The sequence below is a fragment of the Echeneis naucrates genome, chromosome 14, assembly GCF_900963305.1.
Source record: "Echeneis naucrates chromosome 14, fEcheNa1.1, whole genome shotgun sequence".
NCBI classification, from domain to species: domain Eukaryota; kingdom Metazoa; phylum Chordata; class Actinopteri; order Carangiformes; family Echeneidae; genus Echeneis; species Echeneis naucrates.
The window spans coordinates 22,132,145-22,155,735 of record NC_042524.1 but is presented as its reverse complement, the minus strand read 5'-3'; the positions used below and the strand labels follow the sequence as shown (position 1 = coordinate 22,155,735).

The following is a 23,591-nucleotide window of genomic DNA, read 5'->3' as shown; positions in this document are numbered from 1 at the left end:
ATTCGACAAAGCTTTTTCCCCTCTCCTCTGTGAGCACTGTGCATGCACAACTTTTCTTCAAATTCTTGTTTGTCTCCCTTCCTTATCTGAAGTTACAGTGAACTGAGTAAGACTTGTAAGGAGTACTTAACAGACTATTCAAATGTGTCATCACCTCTTAGTAATTGGGATTTCCCTAATGAAAATAAACATTAGTTGAAGCCTCAGATGGTTTGTTATAGTAAATATGGTCAGCCTTAATTGTAGCATTTGTGCCAGCTGTGCACACCATCTAGCTTAGGATGAGGGTGATGAAGGGAGACGTAATGATCTGAAACTCTGGGCCAGCAGAAGAATACACACAGCTTGAAAGACTGTAAATTCTGTAGATTGATCAATACCAGATAGGATTCTTATCAACTAAAGGAAGAAAGTTAAGAGTTCTGACCCAGAAATAAATCAAATTAACAGTAGAGGTTTTCACTGCACGGGTAAAAGACTCAGGTGTTTCCAAGAGGCCCATGGTTCCACAATCAGCAACTGTTAATAGCCTACCCTGTTTAATCTTAAACTTGGTAAAGGTGGATTATAGTTATTGCAGTTTCGGTATTGTGCTGCAACCAAAATCAAGTTTATTACATGCTTTACTATCTGTTTTATGCCTGATGACAAAGTTGCTTAATGTGGGTCCACTTCTAGATATACCTTTGAGGCAAAAGCTGAAAACAAATCAGTAGTTGATATGGTGGTGAATCAGAATATAAATCAATATCTGCGGTAAAAACTCACTCAAAGAAATTCCATTCTTCATGACTCTCACCCTGGCTCTGGAGACAACAGCACTGCACTGCTGTTTCAGATAGCAAATTGTAGCTTTTTTTTTTTATCCTATAGGCTGAAACCACAGCTTCACATCCTCAGGCCCAGTCCTCTGCTTGTACATACCCCAAACTGAAGGAGATCATGTTTTTACAGACAGGGCATCTTAGTTGTGGAACTTCCTCTCTGAGGAACTGGGGCTGCAGAATCAGAAAAGTCTTGCACAAGTTTTCAAAAAACGCTTTTATTAATGGCATCTATTTATCCTAACTTTTCCTTGTTATATTTGCTATCTGTTTCTAAGTTCTTTTAGTCAATGTCATTCTCTGTAATTTGATTTATTTGATTATTTTAATGTCCCAAATTTCTTTATGGTAAGATAAATATTCATTAAAATCATAAGCACACTCTGGTAGAATTTCAGCTACTCGTCCCAGTGGACACAGCACACCAGTAAACTGCCTGCATGGAGTAATTTACAAGGACAGTGATCATTTCACAAGACCCAGAGAACGTATGTCCCTGAAAGTGTCAATAGACAGACAGGCTGTACGATCTTTAACGCAAGTAAATATAATAAACCAAGAAGAAGCAAAAGGGCAGTGTGGATCCACTACTGCAGATTACGGCTCACATAAAGTGAATTTATATAGTAGTTGGTTTATGTTATTTAGCCTTTTCATTATCACTTGTGTCGTGAACATTACATTCACTAATCGGGAAACATTAGAATGTAACGCTGCGTGTGATTGGTGAAAGTCGGCTGTCCATCAACAGGAGTATCCATTTACGTGCAGCTTTACATGACGAGGAGGACCCTTCCACTGTGTACAGTGTGCTGCACAACTGTTTGGAATTCCACGGCTTCAGCTTTTAAAGAAAATCTATGCAATTTATTACCGCTTCCCTTCATAGCGACTGACAGGTAGGTGCTGTCGACCCACAAAAACACACGTCTTCAACAACTATCCACAGGCGTTACACTCACTAACACCCAGGAAGCTTGAAAGAAGTAGTCATTCAACTGACATAGACTGGACCCAGCGTTTACCAAGTGCTTATGGGAGCTTTGTGATGTAGCCAGCACCTTTCCGCTGACCATTTGGTGGTCAGACATAGCACAAAGATAAAGTTTAGTTGAGGATAGGGTTAGCAAGTACAGGCCAGTTTGGGTATGAGGACTTTGCAGACCGGGGGAGGGGAGGGGAGGGGTATAGCTGAGATGAGAATTTTTTCCCACATCGAAGAAAACGAAAGTGATTTCTCTCACATCATATGACTGAACAAGTCTGTATTTCTGCCAGAATTCATACAATATTGTGTTCTTTTTGTTGGTTGATATCGTTTAACATGTCGCCTTCGCTGACGATAACATTCATCATCTAGTGAAGTGCTGCGTTTCTGTACCACTGTCAATTCATACACATCAGAGATGACTTCCGGTTGAACATATAAAAAGAGTTAGTGGCTTATAAAAATGTTACTTGAAGTGAAATTGCAGATAGATGAATAGATAGATAAGAAAGTCATTACTTGACATTACACCAACTGGATAGTCTTCTATTAGTAAATTAGCCCCGGCCACTGGAGATATATTGCAGACATTATGTCTGAGGAGGAAAATAGAGGTAATCATTATTAGCCTCTTGACCCACATAAGTTCATATGTTTTTACTATACTTGTAAATGTTCCTTGTTAGCTTTGATTTCTTCCTTTATTTTAGTGTCTTAACAATATATATTTTCAATTTACTATTTTAAATTAATATATATGTGTTATTGTGTATTACTTTGTGTTTCCTTTAATATATTCATTTTATATAAATTCACTTCCGCGTGACTTACTCAAGTAAAACATTTCAGCAATCTAACTTATTGCTTTGAAGGGTGCTAGTGAAATAAAGCTGCCAAAAAACGGGTCTTACTTCAAAAATGTGCCTGTATTTGTTTGGGATATACAAATTCGGTATTCGAGTACAAGTTCAGGGCTACAGAAACAATGCAATGATGATATACCGTGCATTATAACATAAACATGTAAGAAATACTAAATATACAGTTTCCATATCCATATTCCGGATGGAGTCATGGAGTTTGACCGCTTCAAGCATGATGATTTTATTTTGGTGAGGAAGCTCCGTAATTCCGGATTCCGTGTGCCGTTATTTGGTGGGACTTGATGCAGCTGTGTTAGTACAGCCAGTGCTGAACTGTTATGATGTGTCAATAAGTTAAAAAGGTGGACGGCACCAATGATGAGAGGGCCCCCCCGGCACTTGAGCCAGATATTAGAGGTATGTTCAAACATCAAGGCGACGTTCATGACAGAGAACTTTTGGTTTGATTGATTTCGCATTAAAATCTGGCTGCTGTTTTCTCAGCCTCTCAGTCAGTCACTCTGAAAATTTGTTATAATCGCTGCTTTGGACATGATGTCCGCCTGCTGGCTTCCCCTTGAATGTGTTTGTTTTTCATCGACATTTCATTGATCCCCAGTGGAATTGACAGCACCGTTCTGTCACCGTTGCTGTCTAACCGTTATACCCCCCCTGTATGAAATCGCCGTGAAAAATAAATGGGAGAGCAACTATTCCTCAGTGAGGTGGTATAACCCCCCCATCCGCATCAAATACATAGCCACAAACCTGCGTTGTATGTAAACGACCCAATGCAACAACCCGAACAAGGGTTTCGATGTCGGTTCAGTGTATGAGTTTTTTCAGAATATGCTGAAAAAGTGCGTGCTGTTTGGAAACCATTTCATGTCAAAACCGTGACACGTCCAGTTAGCAAGCTATTGAGCTAGCAAGCTAACTAGCTACTTTTATTCCTAGTAACACTGCTAGGAAATGGAGCCACTGCTCAGCAAAACACTGGCCACAGTTGTATGTGCCCAGGCAGAAAATCCCTAGTTTAATTAATCAGTGTAGATGTATTTTCCCTTTAGTTGAAGACATTTCGACAACATAGTCGCCAGAGAGTTTGACAGGAGTGAAATATCCCCACTACTGTACTGTGCTTGGGTTTTCTCCTCCAAACCAAAGCAAGATGGACTCTCATTCGGCTTGTCTGTCTTGTTAGAGCTCAGATCGACATTTTGCACGGAGATGAAAATGAATTCTTAGCGGTAGGGGAACAGTAGGTAGTCGAACGCATTGTTTATTGTACCTGACAAACCTTGTACTGCTACTGTGAGTGAGAAGCTCGATTCAGTAATTACTCCCAGCACAGACAGTCCGATCGGGCATCAGCAGTTTTACCTGAGACCACAACTAACCTCTGTGTAGCGAAATGCTCACATGAGCTGTGCCTCCTTCATTTACCCTGTATATTATTTTAAGAAATACATCTAGTTGTTGGAGGGGTTTGGCCTACATGTTTTGGTTCTGGCCACAAGGGCGGATCGACTGCATGATTAAAACGATCAGTATACATATCAGACAAAATGTCCCATCGTACTTTGAGAATGAGGTCTTGTGTTACACAGCATCACTGAGAAATTCTCCATTTAAGTTGTTTTGCTGACATTATTCCAGCAGCCCAGCTCCTGCTGAAAGGATATTGTTGCCGATTTGACAGTATAACGCATGACTGAGAGCGTTGTCTTGTATTTTATAGGTCATCGTTATTGCATGACAAAGGCAGTCGCAGATTCATCTTCATCACTCATACAGCATTTCCATTGTTTTTTCTCCAGTAAGTATCCCTGTTGTCCACTTGACATTCATAAACACAAACACAGGCTTCTAGTCTGGATGACATCCAGAGGAAGTCATTGGCTCATTCATTCATTGGTTACTAAATTTCAGTTGTGTCATAACACACAAAAGCAAGCAAATAAATCCTAAAATATCCAGATAGTTTCTTTAAATGAATTATTTATTAATGTTCCCCCCATTAGTCTCTGTGTGGAACTAGGAACTGTCTTGCAGCTGATAGTAAGAGAACATGGTTGTGATGAGCTGCATGCTTCTGAGTCTCTACAGACTACAACCTGATTATGGTGTATCAAGGTTAAAGGAACACCAGCTACAATTTTACTTTTCTTTTAAAATGTACATATTCACTGATTTTTAGATAAGGACTTTAAATCAGCATGGCAGTGTAATAAGCTTCAGCCATGAAGCAGATCTGGTTCGTCTACTTTTTCACAATTATAATCAAGACTTAAATTTGTTTTGGTTCCTAATGTAGAAACCTATTTTGAAATGTGGTATCATGATAGTATGGGAATATTTAACATATAAATCAGTACACTTTAGTGTTAAACTGTCTACTTTGTTCTACAGCAAACCAACCTTTATCTGCTCTGATTCTGTTCCTGTTATCTTTTTCACAACTAAAACCTGCCAAGGAAAGCAAAGTGAGCCCAGAGTCCTGCAGTGATCTGGTGCTGATGTGAAAAACTGCACTTTAAGTTCTGTTATTTTCAAAATACTCAACTCTCATCAGCCCAATTATTATTTTCTGAACCAATCAATAAATTGTTTGGACTATAAAATGTCAAAATAGTTATGTCAGATATAATGTGTGAAAATGACCATCAAACAATACAATACAAAAATAATTTGTCTTAAAATTGTTGAGTAGGCTATTTTTTATAAATTGACTAATTGACTAATAATTATAGTCTTTTTCTCTTTTTCTCTCTCTCTATATATATATATATATATATATATATATATATCAGAGAAAAAATCAGAGAAAAAATTTATATCCAGACATAAGCATTTTAATGGGTTTATTCTAATATGCCAGTACAAATAGCTATAAATGCCAATTAGGAATATAACGCTTCAACAAACAATTCCAAACCATTTCCGATACTGGGTTAATTATACAAAATGAGCTTACAGACTAATTATGACTGAAAGACAAGACAAAACCCACAACATTTCTGAGATAGGGTGTAACTGGTTACCCTCTGGAATAAAGCCAGAAAAGGCCAAAAATAATAATAATAATAATAATTGCAATACTTTTTTCATCTCACCTGATTTCACTCGTCACACATTTCTAGCATTTTTTTTAGCTCTCTTGATACATCATGACATACTGAATGCCAGTACATCATTGACCAAGCCGTATAGTCTTTTTACAGTAATACTGAGATTAACATCCAATGATAAGCATTAAAATATGTTTGCTCTAACATGGCAGTACAAATAGCTACAGTGCGCACAGAAAGTATTCAGACCCCCTTGAAATTTTCTTATGTTGCAGCCATTTGCTGAAATAATTTAAACTATTTTTTTCCCTTGTATTTTACACATATTGACACCCCCCCACCAAAAAAGAAATTAGACATTTTTGCTAATTTATTAAAGACTAAAAAAAGAAGATCAAAACTGAAATATCATCTTGTCACAAATTTTCAGACCCTTTGTTCACTATTGAGTAGAAGCAGCCTTTTGAGCTAATACAGCCACCAGTCTTCTTGGAATTGATGCAACAAGTTTTTCCACACCTGGATTTGGGGATGCCTTGCCATTTCTCCTTCCAGATCCTCACCAGCTTTTATAGCTTGGATGGTGAACGTTGGTTGACAGCCCTTTTCAGGTCTCTCCAGAGATGCTTCATTGGGCTTATGTCAGGACTTTGACTGGACCACTCAATAGCAGTCAGAGTTGTTCCAGAGCCACTCCTTCATTATTTTAGCTGTGTGCTTAGGGTCATTGTCTTGTTGGAAGGTGAGCCTTTGGCCCAGTATGAGGTCCTGAGCACTCTCGAAAAGATTTTCGTCCAGGATATCGCCGTTCATCTTTCCTTCAATTGCAATCCAGTCATCCTGTCCCTGCAGCTGAAAAACACCCCCACAGCATGATGCTGCCACCACCGTGCTTCACTGCTGGGATTGTATTGGGCAGGTGATGAGCAGTGCCTGGTTTTCCCTACATATACCCCTTAGGAATGAGACCAAAAATTTACATTTAGGTCTCATCAGAGCAGAGAATCTTATTCCTCATAGTCTGAAAGTCCTTCATGTGTTTTTTAGCAAACTCTAGGTGGGCTTTCATGCGTATTGGACTGAGAAGAGGCTTCCGTCGGGCCACTCTGCCCTAAAGCCCCAATTGGTGGAGGGCTGCTGTGATGGTTGACTGGATGTGATGGCTGACTTTGTAGAACTTTTTCCCATCTCCCCAATGCATCTCTGGAGCTTAGTGACAGTGATCTTTGAGTTCTTCTTTACTTCTCTTCTTACCAAGGCCCCCCCCCCAATTGCTCAGTTTGGTTGGATGGCCAGATCTAGCAAGAGTTCTGGTCGTCCCTGGTCGTCTTCAGGATTATGGAGGTCACTGAGCTCTTAGGAAGCTTAAGTACGGCAAAAATTCTTTTACAACCTTGGCCAGGTCTGTGTCTTGCCACAATTCTTTTCTTTGACCTCATGATTCTCATTTGCTTCAACATGCACTGTGAGCTATATATATATATATATATATATATATATATATATACAGGTGTGTGCGTTTCCTAATCAAGTCCAATCAATTTAATTAACCATCTCAAGATCTCAAGGACGATCAGAAGAAATGGACAGCACCTGAATTAAATATACGAGTGTCACAGCAAAGAGTCTGAATACTTATGACCATGTGATATTTCAGTTTTTGATTTTTTAATAAATTAGGAAAATAAAATCTAAATTTCTGTGTTTTTCTGTCAAAATGGGGTGCTGTGTGTAAATTAATTAGCAAATGGCTGCAATGGAACAAAGAGTGAAAAATTTAAGGGGGGGTCTGAATACTTTCCGTACCCACTGTATAAATGACACTATAATATATACTTACACGATTGTCTTGATTTTTGAAAAGAAGATGTTGTATATCCACTATCTGAATCAACTGTAGTTCCTGAAAAGATTTCACTCTGTTGTTCCTCCTGCAGTGTATAATATTGGAGGGTGCTGTTGTTGACATTTTGGAGATTCACCTACATTGCATTGAACACTTGTTGCCCATAGCATCATGTCTTAATGGCTTTTGACCTCATGTCCTTCAAAGGTCACATACACTCTAAAGGTAGATTATAAACGTACATACAGTTAAAAGGTTAATATTAAAGGATCATACAATATTGATTCAATACCTACATACATACAGTTGTTGACTGTAAATCCGGTCTAGGCTCTTTCTTAGTACTGTTTAAGTTCTGATGTGGCTTCTCTAAGTGTTCACATGATATCTGTTTAATTTTTGTTGGCTCGCTCAGAAAAGGGCAGCCAATCAGGAGGAGAGGAAAAGAGCTTCTCCTCTGATTGGCTCTCTCATAACTTGAGCTCCAAAGAAAGGCCTGAGAGAGGATATCAGCACTTAAGTTAAAAATAATATTGAACACTGAAACACTGTCCGGGCACTGATCCTTGCGATTGTAGTTACGAAATAAATATCAAGTATGTAGGAAATAGAAATGAATACAATTGTCCCGGACTGGAATGATTCTAATTAGTAGAATCAGTAAACTATGGTATGAAAGTGCAGTGTCTAATTTAGTAGTACAAAGTATACCAGCTATAAATGATCATCCTTTGCAAGTCTTTTTTGTGGGTCCCACAGTAGGGTGTATTCTCCAAAGCAAGTTAAGGCAGACAATTAGCATAGTAAATGAAGACTAATGAAATGATGGTCACTGGGGGTGGGATTTGGATTCTTTACTTTTTCTCTTATTCATTTTAAATTAAACCAAATATATTTAGAGGCCATACTTTAGATGTGTAAGGAGATCTTTGATTTTAAATCAAGCAAGGATTTTAATGCCCTTAAATGTGTCTTCTTTATATATTATTTGTTCTTAGATTTTAGGATCGTTTAGCATGAAACTTTATGGAAACATTTGCATTAAATTTTAATGTTAGCCTCGCTAGAATAGTGGTGAGTTTACCTTCTTGGTATGCGTGAGACTGGTGTTCGATTCCCTGACAACAAGAAGTCCACTAGTGGTACTCTTGTGCATCTCTTGTGCGAGGACATCTGGCTTGAAACTGTAAAACTGCCAAATCAATCACTCAAGTCTCAGAAAGCTGATTTGCTGTGGCAAAACTGGTATAAGCTGGAAAGGGGAGGGGGGATTGGTGATTGATTGGATTGGTTGATTGGAATACCATAAATGTTCATTCATATTTTTAAAAACTAGCATAAAATTTTTATATTCTCTTAAACTCATGCACATTACCATCTGTTAAAAATGTCTTTCAGCATGTCTCACTGCTTCAATAAAGAGACATATCACTAATACTACAGTCCATGTTCTGAATTGACGCAGTCTCCTGTGTGCCCATTCTGGTGTGTATTTAGGTGCTGTAGTACCATGAAGGGTGGGGGAAGGGGTAAGGAGCCACCTGCTGCAGGGGAGGTCACTGGCAAACGCCCCAAACGTAAATGCCTGCAGTGGCACCCACTTCTCTCCAAAAAGGCTCTGGATTTCTCTGAGGAGGAAGAAGAGGAAGATGAAGAGGAGCTGGCAAAGGTGAGCATTTTTAATACTTTGTTAGGGTCATGAACTGCAGTGATGCTCAATGATATTTTCCAGCAGGGGCATGGTTAAACAACTACTAAAGGCAGGATAATGTTAGTTAAATCTACCTTTCATTCTCTATATTTTTTTCTTCTTTTCTCTCTCTATTTTCCCCTCTTGTCTGTTTCAAGTGTCTCTATATGTCTCTAGTTTCAAATTAAAAGCTCTCTGATAAGTCATATAACCAACTTCATGACATTGAAGCAGTGGTACTGATTTTAAACATCACATAAAGTGGAAATGCTTAACATCCAAAGGATTTTGTATATTTTCAGCAGCCAGTGTTGTGTGGCCAGGACCAGGGGTCACAGGTGGAATGTGGGAGCACAGCAGAGGAAGTGGAAGAAGACTCAAATGAACAGCGAGCACGGCGACCAATGAATGCTTTCCTCCTCTTCTGCAAGCGCCATCGCTCTCTGGTGCGGCAGGAGCACCCTCGCCTGGACAACCGGGGGGCCACCAAGATCCTGGCTGACTGGTGGGCTGTGCTGGAGCCCAAAGAGAAGCAGAAATACACTGACATGGCCAAGGAGGTAAGGCTGTTCTCTGACTTCTACACCTTTACTAATATTATTTGAAACAGTCTTTTTTAAATTGTAAGATGGATCATTGGTGACAGTGCTCCTAGATTAACTTCTTTTCATCTTGGGCAACTTCAGTGGCAATTAATAATCACCTTTTCCCATATGCTGTTTGTGAACTAAATGTGAGGGCTCAACAAAAGAGTCTATAATCAAAGTCAAGGTGTCAATGTTAGCTCATGCATGTCTCTAATAACAGCACCTAGAGAGGACTAAACACTGTGGGGCAGATATATCACTAGAGGCAACAGAGTCTGACACTAGAAAGTCACAAACATTTTTAATGGAGAGAACAATCGTATTACAGAATGACTGATGAAAGAAAAGCTGAATGCATGGGTTACATTGAGTTACTGAATCTAGTGGAACAGAGTGTATTCCGGACATGACATCATGATTCTACTTCTGTTCTGTTCTGTTCACATCTACTGGTATTATAAACAATTAAAAGCAAATAACAAACAAAAAAAATCAGGAGAGTAAAGCATCATGACACGCTTTCCCATTCAAATGAATAGAAATTTGTGTCCTAACTTTTGACTGGTACTGTATATACCCCACTTCAAGGGTTAGGTAACCCTAACATCACAGCCATTCTAATAGAGATTTGTTTTTCTGTTCAGGTTTGTATGTACTGTATGCTAGAAGGTTCTTGGGACTGTGAACAGTCCAAAAACTCCCATAACTCAAGAATCAATATTGGATTCATATGTTGCCAGCATTAATATGCACAGATTTACATGAGCTATTGTAATACACCCAATGGGTTTCTTTTTTTTTAAGTGGGTCAAGGAATTTAATTTGATATTGAACTCACAGGAAGTACACATTTCCTTTAAAAAATAATGGATATTAGTGTCTTCATGTGAGATGAATCCTATGCAAATCAATTTAGAAGAGATCGGTAGTTTTATTGGTTTCATTTCAGGAAATTTCAAATGAAAGGATATGTCCAATATAACTGCCTATTTATATGTGAACCATATATGTTGAATATATTGAGCCTTATAGCTGTTAGAGGTTGATCTGAAGACTGTGCTATAAAAGGTGCTAAAAGGTGTTTACAATGGAAAGAAAACAATAGCATCTGTCCTCATACTACCCACAACACAATGCAACACAGTAAGTCAGTCAATGATGATGCAAAAAAAATGGCGATTTCAACTGACCTACTTTTAACTGCCTGCATGGAGACCCTGTTGGGCAGTACTGAACTCAGGTACAGTCAAAATGTGATGATAGCTGGTGGGTTATTGGTACATTTATTTTGGCAGGCAACTGTTAATTAAATCTCATCAAACCACAACCTCACAGTGCTGATGGAGCAGCTTGACCTAAACTTTGACTGTTAAACTACTGACCAATTTTACCAAAGGATGTTTTTGTTCCTGCACTTTTCAGAGAAATGGAAAATTATTCTATTCTGAAACTTTAAGTTTTTGTTTCTTGATGCTCTTTCAGTACAAGGATGCCTTCATGAAGGCAAATCCAGGCTACAAGTGGTGTCCCACCACCAGCAAACCAGTCAAAAGTCCTTCCTGCCAGCAAGTCAGCAATCCCCGCAAAAAAGTATGGTCCTTCTCTTCCAACTCATCCAAGGACTCTACCACTGCCAAAAAAGTGCCCAAAACTGACAACATGCCTCAGTTAAACTTTGCCATGGCAGGTGTGTATGATAACGCAGTGATAATTTACAATAACGTGACAACGTGATTGATTAAAAATTCATATTTACTGTCAGATCCCACGAAGATGGGAGGCCTTAGCATGCTGCTAATAGCTGGGGAACATGCCCTCACAAACAGGGAGGTGGGTCACTTTTGCAAGCTTCTTGTAAAATCCATGAATGTTTCTTTTCTTTGTAACACAAAAGGTTTCAATGTTTTGTTTTTTGTTTGTTTTTATTATTATGATGCTTTTAAGTTAACCCCAGTCCTCTTTACCTCTCTAGATACCTTGCAGCACGAAACCTAGTTTACGTGACACAGCAAGTGAAGGGAACTGCATTTTAGGGGAAAAGGAAGAGGTGTGTTCTCAGACTTATAGTTCTCACTTCTTATAGTTCTACTCCTTCCTTTCTCCATTTATCTTTTACAAGGTCAAGTTGTCTTATTAGGGGCCAGACTCTGTTGTGTGGCAAATTAAAAAATATCTCGTGTTATGTCCATCATACAAATAACAGAAACTCAAATTGACAGGGTGTGGTGCTGCAGCTTGATTTGGAAAGTACATCAATAAAAAGTAATACATTTTAATTATTCAAATTTTATGTGTATATTCAATTCTGCATTTATCAGTATGTCAGTAGTCTCAGTATTCACACAGTTTTGATTTATTTGGCAGCTGGTGTGACTGCTTAGTTTTCAGATTCAGATTCATGTTAACACAACAATAATTTAATAATCTTATGAGGAATATACGGACCTTTTTACTATTGCTGCTGTGGTTGAATAATAACAACAAAATTGCTCAACAATTGTACTCCTCTGGCTTTCTATCCAGGATTGATGATTTGCTGAGTGACTGACTGACTGAATCCACTTTGCCCCAAACTTTATCTAATACCTCTTGGTTTTGGTCCCCTCGCTTCTCTCTACAGATGATGCCTGAGACAGTACTGAACAGAGAGCTGGATGTTACTGAAAGCAGGGTCAAGTCTGCCCTCTCCCCACTGGCAGAGGTATGGATTCATTTCAGTTCATGATAACTATTCTTTCTGTTGAATACTATATGCTCATCTTTGTGTTATAGCAGACATTTTGGTATGTCATGGTGGGAAAATGTCAGGCATTATTAGCCCATTTTAAAAAGAGATTCTGCTATACTACTACTATACTACTTTTTTTTTTTTTTTTTAAAAGGTGATTCATTCATTAACACTCCATAAGATACCACCCCTTTGTGCAATTGTTAAACTTCACATAGCACATCGCAGTTCAGAAACCATGAATGGCAGTTCTCCGTCATGCAGACATGGATGCAGCCCTGAGAAATGGAGCAACAATGCTCTACATAGGCATTTTAGCACCACCTTCATACTACATATCAGTATGACTCACAAGGTATCTAACAATCAAATTCCCAATTTAGCACTGAATTGAGCAATTGAATACATTTTAAGCAGGCGACACAAACAGCCACCATGGTAAATTATGATGCAGAATTAACCTGAGCGGGTAAGATCAAACCTGTTAACAACACAACTACTGGTCAAAACCAGAGTCATAATTCCTTAAAGGATCCTGACAGGCACAAAATTGTTGACAAAAGAACAATAGATGTTGATCAAGCTCACTTATTGTAAGCTTGACTTTGTGTTCCAGGATCTCTCTGTGAGCACTTTTCTATTGTAAATTAGATAAAAATAATAAAAGTAATACAAAAATACAAAATAAAAGCTTTGTTTGAAAATTTAAAGAAGCTGAGCATGCAAGCTCAAACAAGAGTTCGCCCCAATATTGACTTTAGGACAGTCCCAAAACAAATGGTAGTGATTGGTTTCCTTGGAGCCACACATCCTGCAGCAGCTGGAAGAGCCTGAATCATAACAGTTCTGAGCAAGTGTCATAAAAAAAAAAAAAAAAAAAAAACTAGGATTCTTTCAGCCAAATGATCTCCATGATGTAAGTTTGTTTTCCTCCATGGAAATTCACAATATTTTGTCCAGATATTGTTGAAAGGCAGCTACTTGTTTCCCCGTCACTTTTTAGTCTTATGTAAATGGTACACATTGTTTTAAGCTCCTGAAGTTTTCTGTTGAACTTAAGCCAAGAGTTTGACCTGTCTACTAATAAAAACTTTTTTTGTTTTTTTCAGGGCCAATACCGTAGTAGTAAAAGTTATTAGTAGTCAAGGAGGCTGATAACCGATATTAACAGCTGATATTTATTAGCAGTAAAAGGCAAAATATTGGCGTAAAATTTTTTAATAATACAACACTTAACTTTGTTTAAATGCCTCTAAGCATGTGTTTATTTTAACAACTTATCAGATTTGAAAATTTTAATTTTTTTTTCCAGTCTTAGACAATAGACGTCTTTGTTTTTAAATTCTAACAAAAGGTGCAGGGAGCCCCCAGGCTCAACAGCGTGTCTTATAAACTTAAATGAAAACTTAAATAAATATTAAGCAAATATTTCTGAGTAAGAATAATAATAATCATAGTGTCTGCAGAAAGCTGTGCAGTGCAGTCTCATTAACAACACAACCAGTGACAAAGTGCTTTATTGTGTTCACAGTCATCTCTGTCTGCAGCACTTGAAGGAAAATCATGCAGACAGTCTGCTCTATTCCAGCTCGCTGAAGTAAGTAAACTCAACATGTGACCAAGTTTGGAGAGAGTGAGTTTGCTTGTTTAGAGCTACAATTAGAACATAAGTCAACTGAAAGCAAATGCATTACTTCTAATATTTGAAGGCATGACGTTTGTTTTTGTGTTTTTGACATTTTTGCCAAATTCTCTTTTAATTTTCAACAAGATTGATTCAAAATCTGATGCACATCGGAACTATATATATATATATATATACAAGATCGTCTGAAAAGAAGTTTTAGTTAATGTTTTATTGTTAATGTTAATGCATTACATAATTATACAAACTGAACACCAGCACTTGTTTGAAATTAAAAATCCTCTAGTCTTTCAATGTACAGAAACCGCTGTAATGCTGTCAGTGTATTGTCTCATTTACTGTTTCAGATTCCTTCTTCTGCCTGTCTTATTTATAGTGATGCATGCAGTAAAAGTAGTTTATTCACTGAAATGGAGGTGAGACTCAGCGTAGTGGAAGCGCTTCTCCTCTTCTCTGGGAAACCAAAGCCGATCACAGCTGCAGCTGAAAGGGGTGTAGCTCAATTGGCATCCATTGGGCCCAGAGATGAACCATGTTTATGGCTCTGTCTCAAGGACATTGTACTCAGTTAGCAGCACTGCATCTATGAACACCCAGCAAGTAGAACCTGTTTGTACCAGAAACTACAACTCAATAATGGGTGGGTCAGTCAGTCAATCAGGCAGTATTCTCAGCAGATTAACAACTCCATATGCATCTACTCAGGGACGATTTGCTAACAGGGCATGATAAAAATTTTACAAGTTTACATAGCGGGCAATATGCAGACGTTTCTGGTCAGATTTTGAAGAGAGTTTAGAAATTCCATGTAAAGAATTAGGGGCCAAAATGTCAATTCATCTAATTAACAGTGTTTTTGTGTTTGGTAAGATGTGCTTGGCATCTGAAGCTGGAAAGATGGACAAGGCTGTCTCTCAGCCGGGGGACAGCTCTTCTGCCACCTCGTTCCAGCAAACCACAGTCATGCCAGTGATGGAAAAGAAGAAAGCAGACACTGACAATGGTCCTCCCTCCCCTCACATATTATCCCTCTTACCTTCACTCTTCTCTGTCACTTCTACCTCCACTGATGTCACCCCCCTACAACTCAGCAGCCAAAATTCATGTGTCAAAAAGAAGAGCAAGAAAAAAGATGTAGCCAAGTCAAAAGATAATGGTGAGATCTCTTGCCCAACAAAGAAGATCAACAAACCTTGTAACCATACAGAAACAGACATAGACACTGTTTTCAGCACCATTGATGCAGTGGCCAAAGGGTCCTGGAAGGACACTGAGGAGAAGGTGAAGAAGAAAATCCAGACCAGTCCTGCTGGTGGGAGTCCTGGTGTTTCTAAAAAGAAAAGTAAGCCCAAATTCAAGATTTGTGTAAAACAAAAAGAGGAGGAAACGGACAAAGACAGTGGGTTGTGTGCACAATTGAGTTCCTCTGAGTTGGAGATGACAGAAGAGATGGCTCATCTCAGTCCTAAAACAGAAGCAGATGAAACTACAGGAAATAAAGACCTTCAGGGCAACATGACAGAGCTCAATCACTCCCCTGGGATCCACTCACCAACTAAGCTAAAACAGGAGGATAAGGGGAAAGAGAGGCAGAGCGAAATGATATGTGAGTCCAGCCCAGAAAAACGTGGCTCCAGGAAGTCAGAGCGAAGCTGTAAAGGAGCCTTGTATAAAACTCTTGTTTCTGAGGGAATGCTGACTTCACTGAGAGCCAATATTGACAGAGGTATCTATTTTGATTCAAGGACTAATCGGTGGAGGAGGAAAATTCTGCCTGTGTGGGATATGTGACTAATGAATATGAATGAATCCCCTTTTCCTGTTTGGTGAATTGTTTCCTACAGGTAAAAGAGGAGCTCTCCGTGCTCCTGATCATGATACAAACTGGTGTGATGATAGTTGGACGGTGCCACATTTGGGGCCCAACAATCCCAAGAAGGTGAAAAAATCCAAGTCCAAGGATGAATCTTCACAAGGGTAAGTCCAGTCTCCTGTGAGCAATCTATTGCACCACTCTGTGGAGTAAAGAGTGTGGACTAGCCTCTTATGTTATCTTTTTATAAAAGTTACTGTGCTGTCTGAAGCCCCACTGTCTCTGTAGGTGAATATACCCGTAGGATTGTTTGACATGAATTTACTGTATTCTGAAGGTGAGGTTGGGCTGTTCATTATATGCTTAATTATCTAAACTCTGAACTTCCTTTGTCAGCTTGGGGAAGCTGGAAGAAGAGTTTGAAAAGAAATTTAATAGCCTACCCCAGTACAGTCCAATGACATTTGATAAGAAGGGGACTACTGTTGCAAAGAAGAAGAAGACTGATAGCTCCAGAGTCCATGAGGAAGCTTCTAAAATGGTGAAAGGTGAAGTATTTCATAATAACTGTTCTTTATAAGTCCTCCCATCTCATCCATGCATCACTCTGCACTATTATAGTCATGATTTCCACAACTGTGGTGTTCAGAAACATTTGGACGCCATACACAGCATGTCCATACTCCTTTTGTTCTTTGTTTTTTGCTATATCAGGGCCATCTCCATCTCAGAAAAAGACTTCATTCCACAAGATTGTTAGGAAGCACAAACACAAAAAGGAGAAACCAGGTGCAGTGGACAAAGGTGAACTAGAATGTTGATGTTTGTGGGTATGTAGCAGGGATGGGAACTTTTCTAGAGGTATTTAACATATTTAACCATTGCCATTTCCAATCTGACCAACAAAATATACATTAAATAAAATTTAAAATCAAGTTTGTTTGAAGGGCAGCCTCGAATTAGATTTGAATTTACCTTCTCTACATGAAAAGGAGTTTTAGGAGATTTTTAGAAGGTATGTATTTAATGCTATAGCTGTTTCAACATTTATTACTATCTATAACATACATTTACTTTCATGTCAACATTTCTATGGTTAATAATGACAGTACATTTGTTCTTTGCACTTTATAATTTATCTTCAATAAGACAAAGCTTCAGAGGCCTGGTTATACTACAGTCATACCAAACAGACGAATAAGGAACTTCAGTTGTTGTTGAAAGGACTGTAACATACAATGTTTATATCCTCATGTATTTATGAACCCTTTCTCTGCAGCCCTGCTACAGAGTGATTCCACCACACTGGACTTTGCTTCAAAAGCCAAGTCATGCGTCCCCATTGCCATAATGTGCCCAGATGTCCAGGGCACCACAAGTATGGAGATGCTAGTGGGTAGCCAGAAGAGGAAGGCGAGGAAGACCAAGATCACGCACTTGGTGCGCACAGCTGATGGTAGTGTGTCTCAAGCTGAGGGTAAGTGATTAATGACTGACCAATTTATCAGTCAGAGCAAGATGACATAGATCTGACTTTAACTCTTAATTATAACTTGACCAGGGAACAATCAGAGCATAATAAACCAACAAACCACAAGCACATGAATAGTTATGATAAAAATATGATATAGAGAATACATGTGTATTTTTTCTATTTTTTTGCTACAGAGGACAAAACTAGGGACCTGAACCAGGAACAGGATAAGAAGCCATTACACCAACAGAATTTATGCAATGAAAAAGGGTGCTACAGTAATCCCATAGCAGAGGAATCGGAGAGGAGCACCATACCACAAGAGCTACCTGCTTTCTTCAGCTTGGCAGCCCTTGCTGAGGTAGCAGCCATGGAAAACGCTCACAGGTGGATATTCTGTCTAATTTTCTGGGGATGTCTAATACTGGGGATATTGTTTTACATATACATTATATGTATTTCATCTTATGTTCTTAGGGTTGAGCACACTCTCAAGATGTTTAAGAGACATAATCAACACACATAAGGTGAAACAGGATGTAGAAATATTTAGCTAAATAGTGACTAGGGCTGCTCAGTTAATTCATCTATAACTGAAATTGCAGCATGGCCAATAGCAATATCCAAATAGCTGGACCTGCAATATTTTAATGAAGGTAAAATGTACAACAACATTATTACGTATTGCATCGTGACTGCAATGGAGATACTTTGGCTTACAAATTGCATTCTACAGACATGAAAGGATCATAATAGGAACAAAAATCACAGCATTGTTATTTCTTTCCAGTGAAATTGATGTGTAAGAATGACCTATTTAAATCAAATTGCAGTTTTGGCTAACATGAGAACTATGATTTATTTATTTAGTTTTTAATTTTTCAAATCTTGCAATCACTGCAACATATTGCAGTGGATATTTTATAATAAACAGACTGAAACAGACTGGATGTTAGCAGAAAAACTAACTGAAGGGAAAGACTGTGCCCTGCCATTGATGTTTTCTTCACAAAGTGCAGTACCCCGATGTGGCAGTGGAGGGAGTTGATCCTTTGCTTATGCATGCAGGCTTTAATATATTTTGTGGTTGGTTCCACCTGTTGTAAATGGAACATGTAAATCTTTTGTTTTTATATATATATTTTGATATACCGAATTTTCTGTTATAGATCTTCACACTACTCTTAACCCTAATTCTGGCCTCCCTCCAACAAACACCTCCTTCTTTTCTTCCAGGAAACAAAACAGGCGGTGCCACTATGTGGCTGTAGCTACTTTTACTATGATATTTGATAGCACTTCTGATACCACCAACAGGTGTAATTTCCACAGCCCACGCAGTGTCCAGTCATGGCATCTGCCAGAAGACAGTAGTTAACCATGGAGTTAAAAGAGAAAGTGGCCTTGTACGCAGCAGAGAATTAAATGAAAAAATGCCTCCTCTCTAATATTAGCTTTCCTTCTAATAAAGCCCCTCTACAGCTGAAATTAAAACCTAAATAAAATAAATAAACCCCCTAGCCGATATTTGAGGAGATGAAGTAAAATAGATTTGTTTAGTTTCAATCATCACAGTTGTGTTTCCAGGATTGTCTCTGTTAGACTTTTTAAGGAAAATTTCCAAATGTGATGCTGGAATTATCCACATAATAAACATGTGATGCTCTCTCTTAACCTCAATTCAGCCAATGATCTAATTCTAATACTTCTTTTAACCAGCTCCCTAAATAAAGTCACACCTCCTCTCCTTTCCTCTCCACTGGGTCTCATGCTGGAACGTAGTTACATCTAATGTGCAGGATTACTTAAAATGAAACGTTTTCTCTTCTCCAGGTCCATGACTTGACCTCCTCACCTTGTTTTTTTTTTTTTTTAACTTGCTTAAATTCATGTCATTCCGTCTTGATTTCCTTTCACAGTCATTCTCTGTGGCAAATGTATATTAACAATGGGTGGCTGCAAATGGCAGTTTTTGAGGTTAGATGATTAGCAGTGCTAAAAATAAGGGCAATTAAGAAAACTTCTGTAAGAATTTTTTTCTGCATCGCACTTGAAAAGCTAAAAAAAAACCTCACAGAGAAAATTTAATGTGGTTAGTAGCATAAATCCCACAGATGCACTTATCCAGTGTATACAGTGTCATCATGTACTTTGAACGAAACTTTGATAGAACCAATAGAAGGTCCAGCACAAAGCAAAGCTGTATGTGTGTATGGTTTCATTAAAAAAAAAAAAAAAAAAAAACCTATTTGAAGAGTGTTTGACTATCTTGTTTCAGAGGGCAGAGGGGCTTGGCTGAGAGTCAAAAGAAGGAACTTGCCCAGACTCCAGTCCTCATCTCCTGCGCTGATCAGTGAAAGTGTACTGCTGCTACAAAACACCACAACTTGGACACTGACAGGGGAGCTCTACTCCCCAGTGGCAAGTCGACGCTGAAGGGAGACCTGAACAGGAAGCTTTGGACAGACTCCACCTCCTCCTCTTGTGGTGAATTTGCTTGAGCTTGGGTTCATGGTGGGGGACAGAGGGCATCTCCTCCTCCTCCCTGCTCCTTGCTATCTCAGTGTTTTTCTCAAAGCCTTCCTTTGGTTTGAGGCAAGATGCCTTTTTGAAGTCCTCACCCCCCTTAGATGCTCCTATAGGGCCTGTGGAAGAACTAAGCTTCCCCCTAGTGCATGGGTCCCCCTGTAGAAATCGGTGTAATGGGTTTATTGTACACTGTTTTGTCAAATAGAGGCCATTTTAAGGCCAGGTCTTGCAATTTTAAAAAATGGCATTTTAGGTAGGAAAAAAACCCAACAATGCATTCGTTTTCTAGGCGAACACAGCTTTCTCTCACCTATTTACCTCACACACGCCTACTGAAGAGTTCCCTGCACCTCTGGTAGATTACCTCTGTATCTGAATAGCTCTTATCCCTTCCACCCCTCCAGCTTAAACCCAAAATGACTTTAACCAGGGTAAATAATCATGATGGTTTATATAACTACTTGCTAAGTGTTTCCCTGTGGTACACTGATGTGGTGTACCCAAACTACAAAGAAATCATGGTTGAGTACTTGACATGTACATTAAGGTGATGCTACTGTAAAACAGTATGTGGTAGCTGCAAATAATCATGTTAGACTGAATGTGTAAGAGTAAATCTGTGTGTAACCTTGCATCTGAACTAGAGCTGACAATAGCTGAGGGTGTTTGTTCTGTTCCTCTTTTAGTCATAGGCTCAGTGTCCCTCTGTCAAGCTTCTGAAACAGTAGGTTGACTTAAAAATTGCTCCCTGTGATGGGGAGATCGTGTGAAAGTGATTCAAATATAGCCTTAACCTTCCCACCTAGATTCCATCTGCCACCACAAAGCCCTCAACTAGATTCATGCTCAATGACATCACAGTCCTGAAGTCAATGAACCACTTTTTGAATAGTGAAAATGCAGTTTTTGACTATACTTGATCATATTGCAGTTTGCGTAGCAATTAGAAGGTCAATTCCTTGTGTGCAACTTGGTTTTGTTGGTTTGATCAGTGCTTTATCATGTAAACACTGCAATTTGTAGCTAAAGTCTGAGTTGTTCTTGAAAAGGTGATAAAATGCCTTGTCTCCACTGAACACAGTGGAGTACGTAGTATATAGTCTGTCTCTACTGTCTTCAATGTCCTGGCTAAAGCCAGTCACAAGCTGCGACACAGAAGTGCAGGAGTGTGTCACTGTAAACTCATAAAATGAAAAAAAAAAAAACAAAGCAAAGGAATAATATTCCTCTCTCTGTCTGGTTTTGTGCAGGTATTGATTTAATGTGTGTAAATCAGAAGCTATTTTAAGGTTCATCTAAGCACTAATGGAGACAAGGCATTTTCATTTCCCTTTTGTTTTCTTTTGGCCTTTGGAGATTTTATTGCCAAGAAATGGTTTACTCAAAGGTCACATATAAACAATGTTTTGAAGTATTTATACTTAGATTTGTGAATTTTATTTTAGCATTGCAGTCTTGATGTTTGGTCAGAATCATTCCATTTTAATGCTTTTTTTCTCGGCCATATTTATCACCAGGAAAAACAATGATAGGTGCAGTTAAGCTGCAAATTAATTGTCTTCCCAAATGTTTGAAGAACCGGAAAGAGCTGCCATGGGCGAACGGAAGCTAACTGAGAGCTATAAACTCCCCAGCAATACCCCCTCACCTCCCTTATCTAGCAGCCTTTTGTTCCTCTCTGTAGACAAATACTTAATTTATCACATTTTCGATTTTGCTGGTTTCTAACTTTTATAGCTTTTTGTTTGTGGTTTGATTGTGTTTCTGTTGAAGTATGTGTATTCACAATGCTCTTTTAACTTGGTCCTCTTTATAAACTTTAATGGTTTTTCCTAAGGTCAAGTTTACTGGATTAAGACTGTTGTTTAAAAAAGATCAAGCAATTAATGCATCAATGCTTATTGCTAAGCACATGAGCACTGATGCACCATCTCTTAACAATGAGCTTGTCTTTTCACATTTAAAGGAGTGAAAGTAATGACTGCAACAACACCACCATTTCTTAGATATGTATTAAAATGTGTTGAACATGCTTTTGGAGACTTACTGACAGGACCAACACATAAGAAATGAATGGGTTTTAAAGAACTCATTCATCTTGGAAGAGTATTTTTCCTAAATCAAAGCATTGCCAATTGGTAATAATATATTGCTAATGTAGGCCCAAGTGTGGTAATAGTGCATTACATGCAAAAAAAAACTGTAATGGCTCCAAATTTCTTTCATAAAATCTATCAAACTAGCTGCAAATGTTTCCCAGTTAAGTTTAAGAAAACCATTTCATGCTTTATGATAATCTAAGAATAAACAGCACATATATATTTTTTCAGATATGAGACAAAGTTACATAAAGGATGACAGCGTCCAACAGTAAGCTGTATAGTTCTTCCACTGGAGGGCATCAGTGTAGTTCTTTGCAAAGACAAAGAAATTGTCTTCCCCCAAAATAGAGATATATTTGCTTTTAGCCAGTGAGTTTAATGACATTTGCCAAAGAAAAGGTATATTCAAATGGAAATCCTGTTTAAAGAAAAAAAAAAGGAAAAGGAAAAAAAAAGCTAGCGAAAAAGTTGCACTGCGTTTTCTAAGTGTGTAAATCTTCAGGTAACAATATCAGCACAATTCATCCTGCGTATCTAATGGGCTTTCCCTGGTATTTAGAATGAAGTGCAACAAAAAGGCACCACTCAATGCCTCTTTTAGTATACAGTATTTGCACCTTATGTCCCAAACCAAAACGATCATAATATTATAATATATATAATTTTTACCCACTCTGAAAATTATGCATTTTAACTATTATGTATGCGGGAATCCAGTCAACGAGAAATCCACACATCTACAAAACAGCCATAATACAGTCATTTCCATATCCCTCACTTTTTCTATCTAGAAAATGCTTCTATCAAGTGAAATTCCTATATTAGTTACTTAAATGACTATAATACCCTTTTGTGCTAGTACTGTCTTCTTGAATGTAATCATTTTGTACCTGTATTTTTCTAATTCAGTCTTGATTGTACTGTATGTATGGTATGATGGTATACTGTTACTTAAATGCATAGTTAAAACCGTTCTTGTGACAGGATAGGTGCTGTGCTGCAAGCTCAACGAAAACGTGTGGTGATTTTAGGTCCAAAGGACTTGTCATAGTATGTGAGCATCCATGAGACTAATAACTGAGAGATTCTTGCTGTTCAAGTGGTGGGACAAAAGCTTTCCCTGATTTGCTACTCCTTTTTCCTTTGCAGCAAAAGTGAAAGTCTGTTCAGGACAGTTAAAGTAACAGGATCACTCCTGCAATCAGACAGAACAACTGAATGCTTGAGTTTCAACTTATTTATTACTGTTCCTTTTTATAGATTTAGTCAAATAAAAAAAAAATAGTGAAATATACAACTGAATATGCATCCATTTATACATGAACATGTATAAAATTATGTACCCTTTACTGGAATGTAGATCATGGCTGTTTTTATTTTTATTTTATTATTATTATTTTTATTTTTTTAAGAGGTTATGCCAGGGCCTTT

At 38.2% G+C, this 23,591-nt stretch overlaps 1 protein-coding gene across 6 annotated transcripts; it reads left to right on the top strand.

The window, feature by feature from the left end:
* The first annotated feature begins 1,630 nt into the window (after window positions 1-1,630).
* Window positions 1,631-22,627, top strand: bbx (BBX high mobility group box domain containing). 6 transcript variants are annotated; one of them, XM_029519914.1, is made up of 16 exons: window positions 1,631-1,723; window positions 4,417-4,494; window positions 9,090-9,261; window positions 9,585-9,842; window positions 11,352-11,556; window positions 11,632-11,699; window positions 11,842-11,916; window positions 12,490-12,570; window positions 14,129-14,194; window positions 15,113-15,968; window positions 16,087-16,219; window positions 16,452-16,603; window positions 16,770-16,859; window positions 17,335-17,532; window positions 17,724-17,916; window positions 19,808-22,627. In XM_029519914.1, the coding sequence occupies exons 3-16, from the start codon at window positions 9,103-9,105 to the stop codon at window positions 19,884-19,886; spliced, it is 2,613 nt and encodes an 870-aa protein (XP_029375774.1). In that variant the 5' UTR covers window positions 1,631-1,723; window positions 4,417-4,494; window positions 9,090-9,102; the 3' UTR covers window positions 19,887-22,627. The 6 variants fall into 6 exon arrangements, with proteins under 6 accessions (XP_029375774.1, XP_029375776.1, XP_029375777.1 ...); XM_029519916.1 differs by lacking the exon at window positions 1,631-1,723 and adding an exon at window positions 2,985-3,092 and having other exon boundaries at window positions 9,588-9,842; XM_029519917.1 differs by lacking the exon at window positions 1,631-1,723 and adding an exon at window positions 2,985-3,092 and having other exon boundaries at window positions 16,770-16,844.
* The last annotated feature ends 964 nt before the right edge of the window (window positions 22,628-23,591 follow it).

What these genes read in the sequence shown, in the direction of transcription:
- bbx (XM_029519914.1), top strand. Translation starts at nt 9,103, where the DNA reads ATGAAGGGTGGGGGAAGGGGTAAGGAGCCACCTGCTGCAGGGGAGGTC. An exon ending in GTTAAACTTTGCCATGGCAG is followed by an intron (nt 11,557 to 11,631) that starts GTGTGTATGATA and finishes ATTTACTGTCAG; the next exon opens with ATCCCACGAAGATGGGAGGC. An exon ending in AGCTTCTAAAATGGTGAAAG is followed by an intron (nt 16,604 to 16,769) that starts GTGAAGTATTTC and finishes TTGCTATATCAG; the next exon opens with GGCCATCTCCATCTCAGAAA.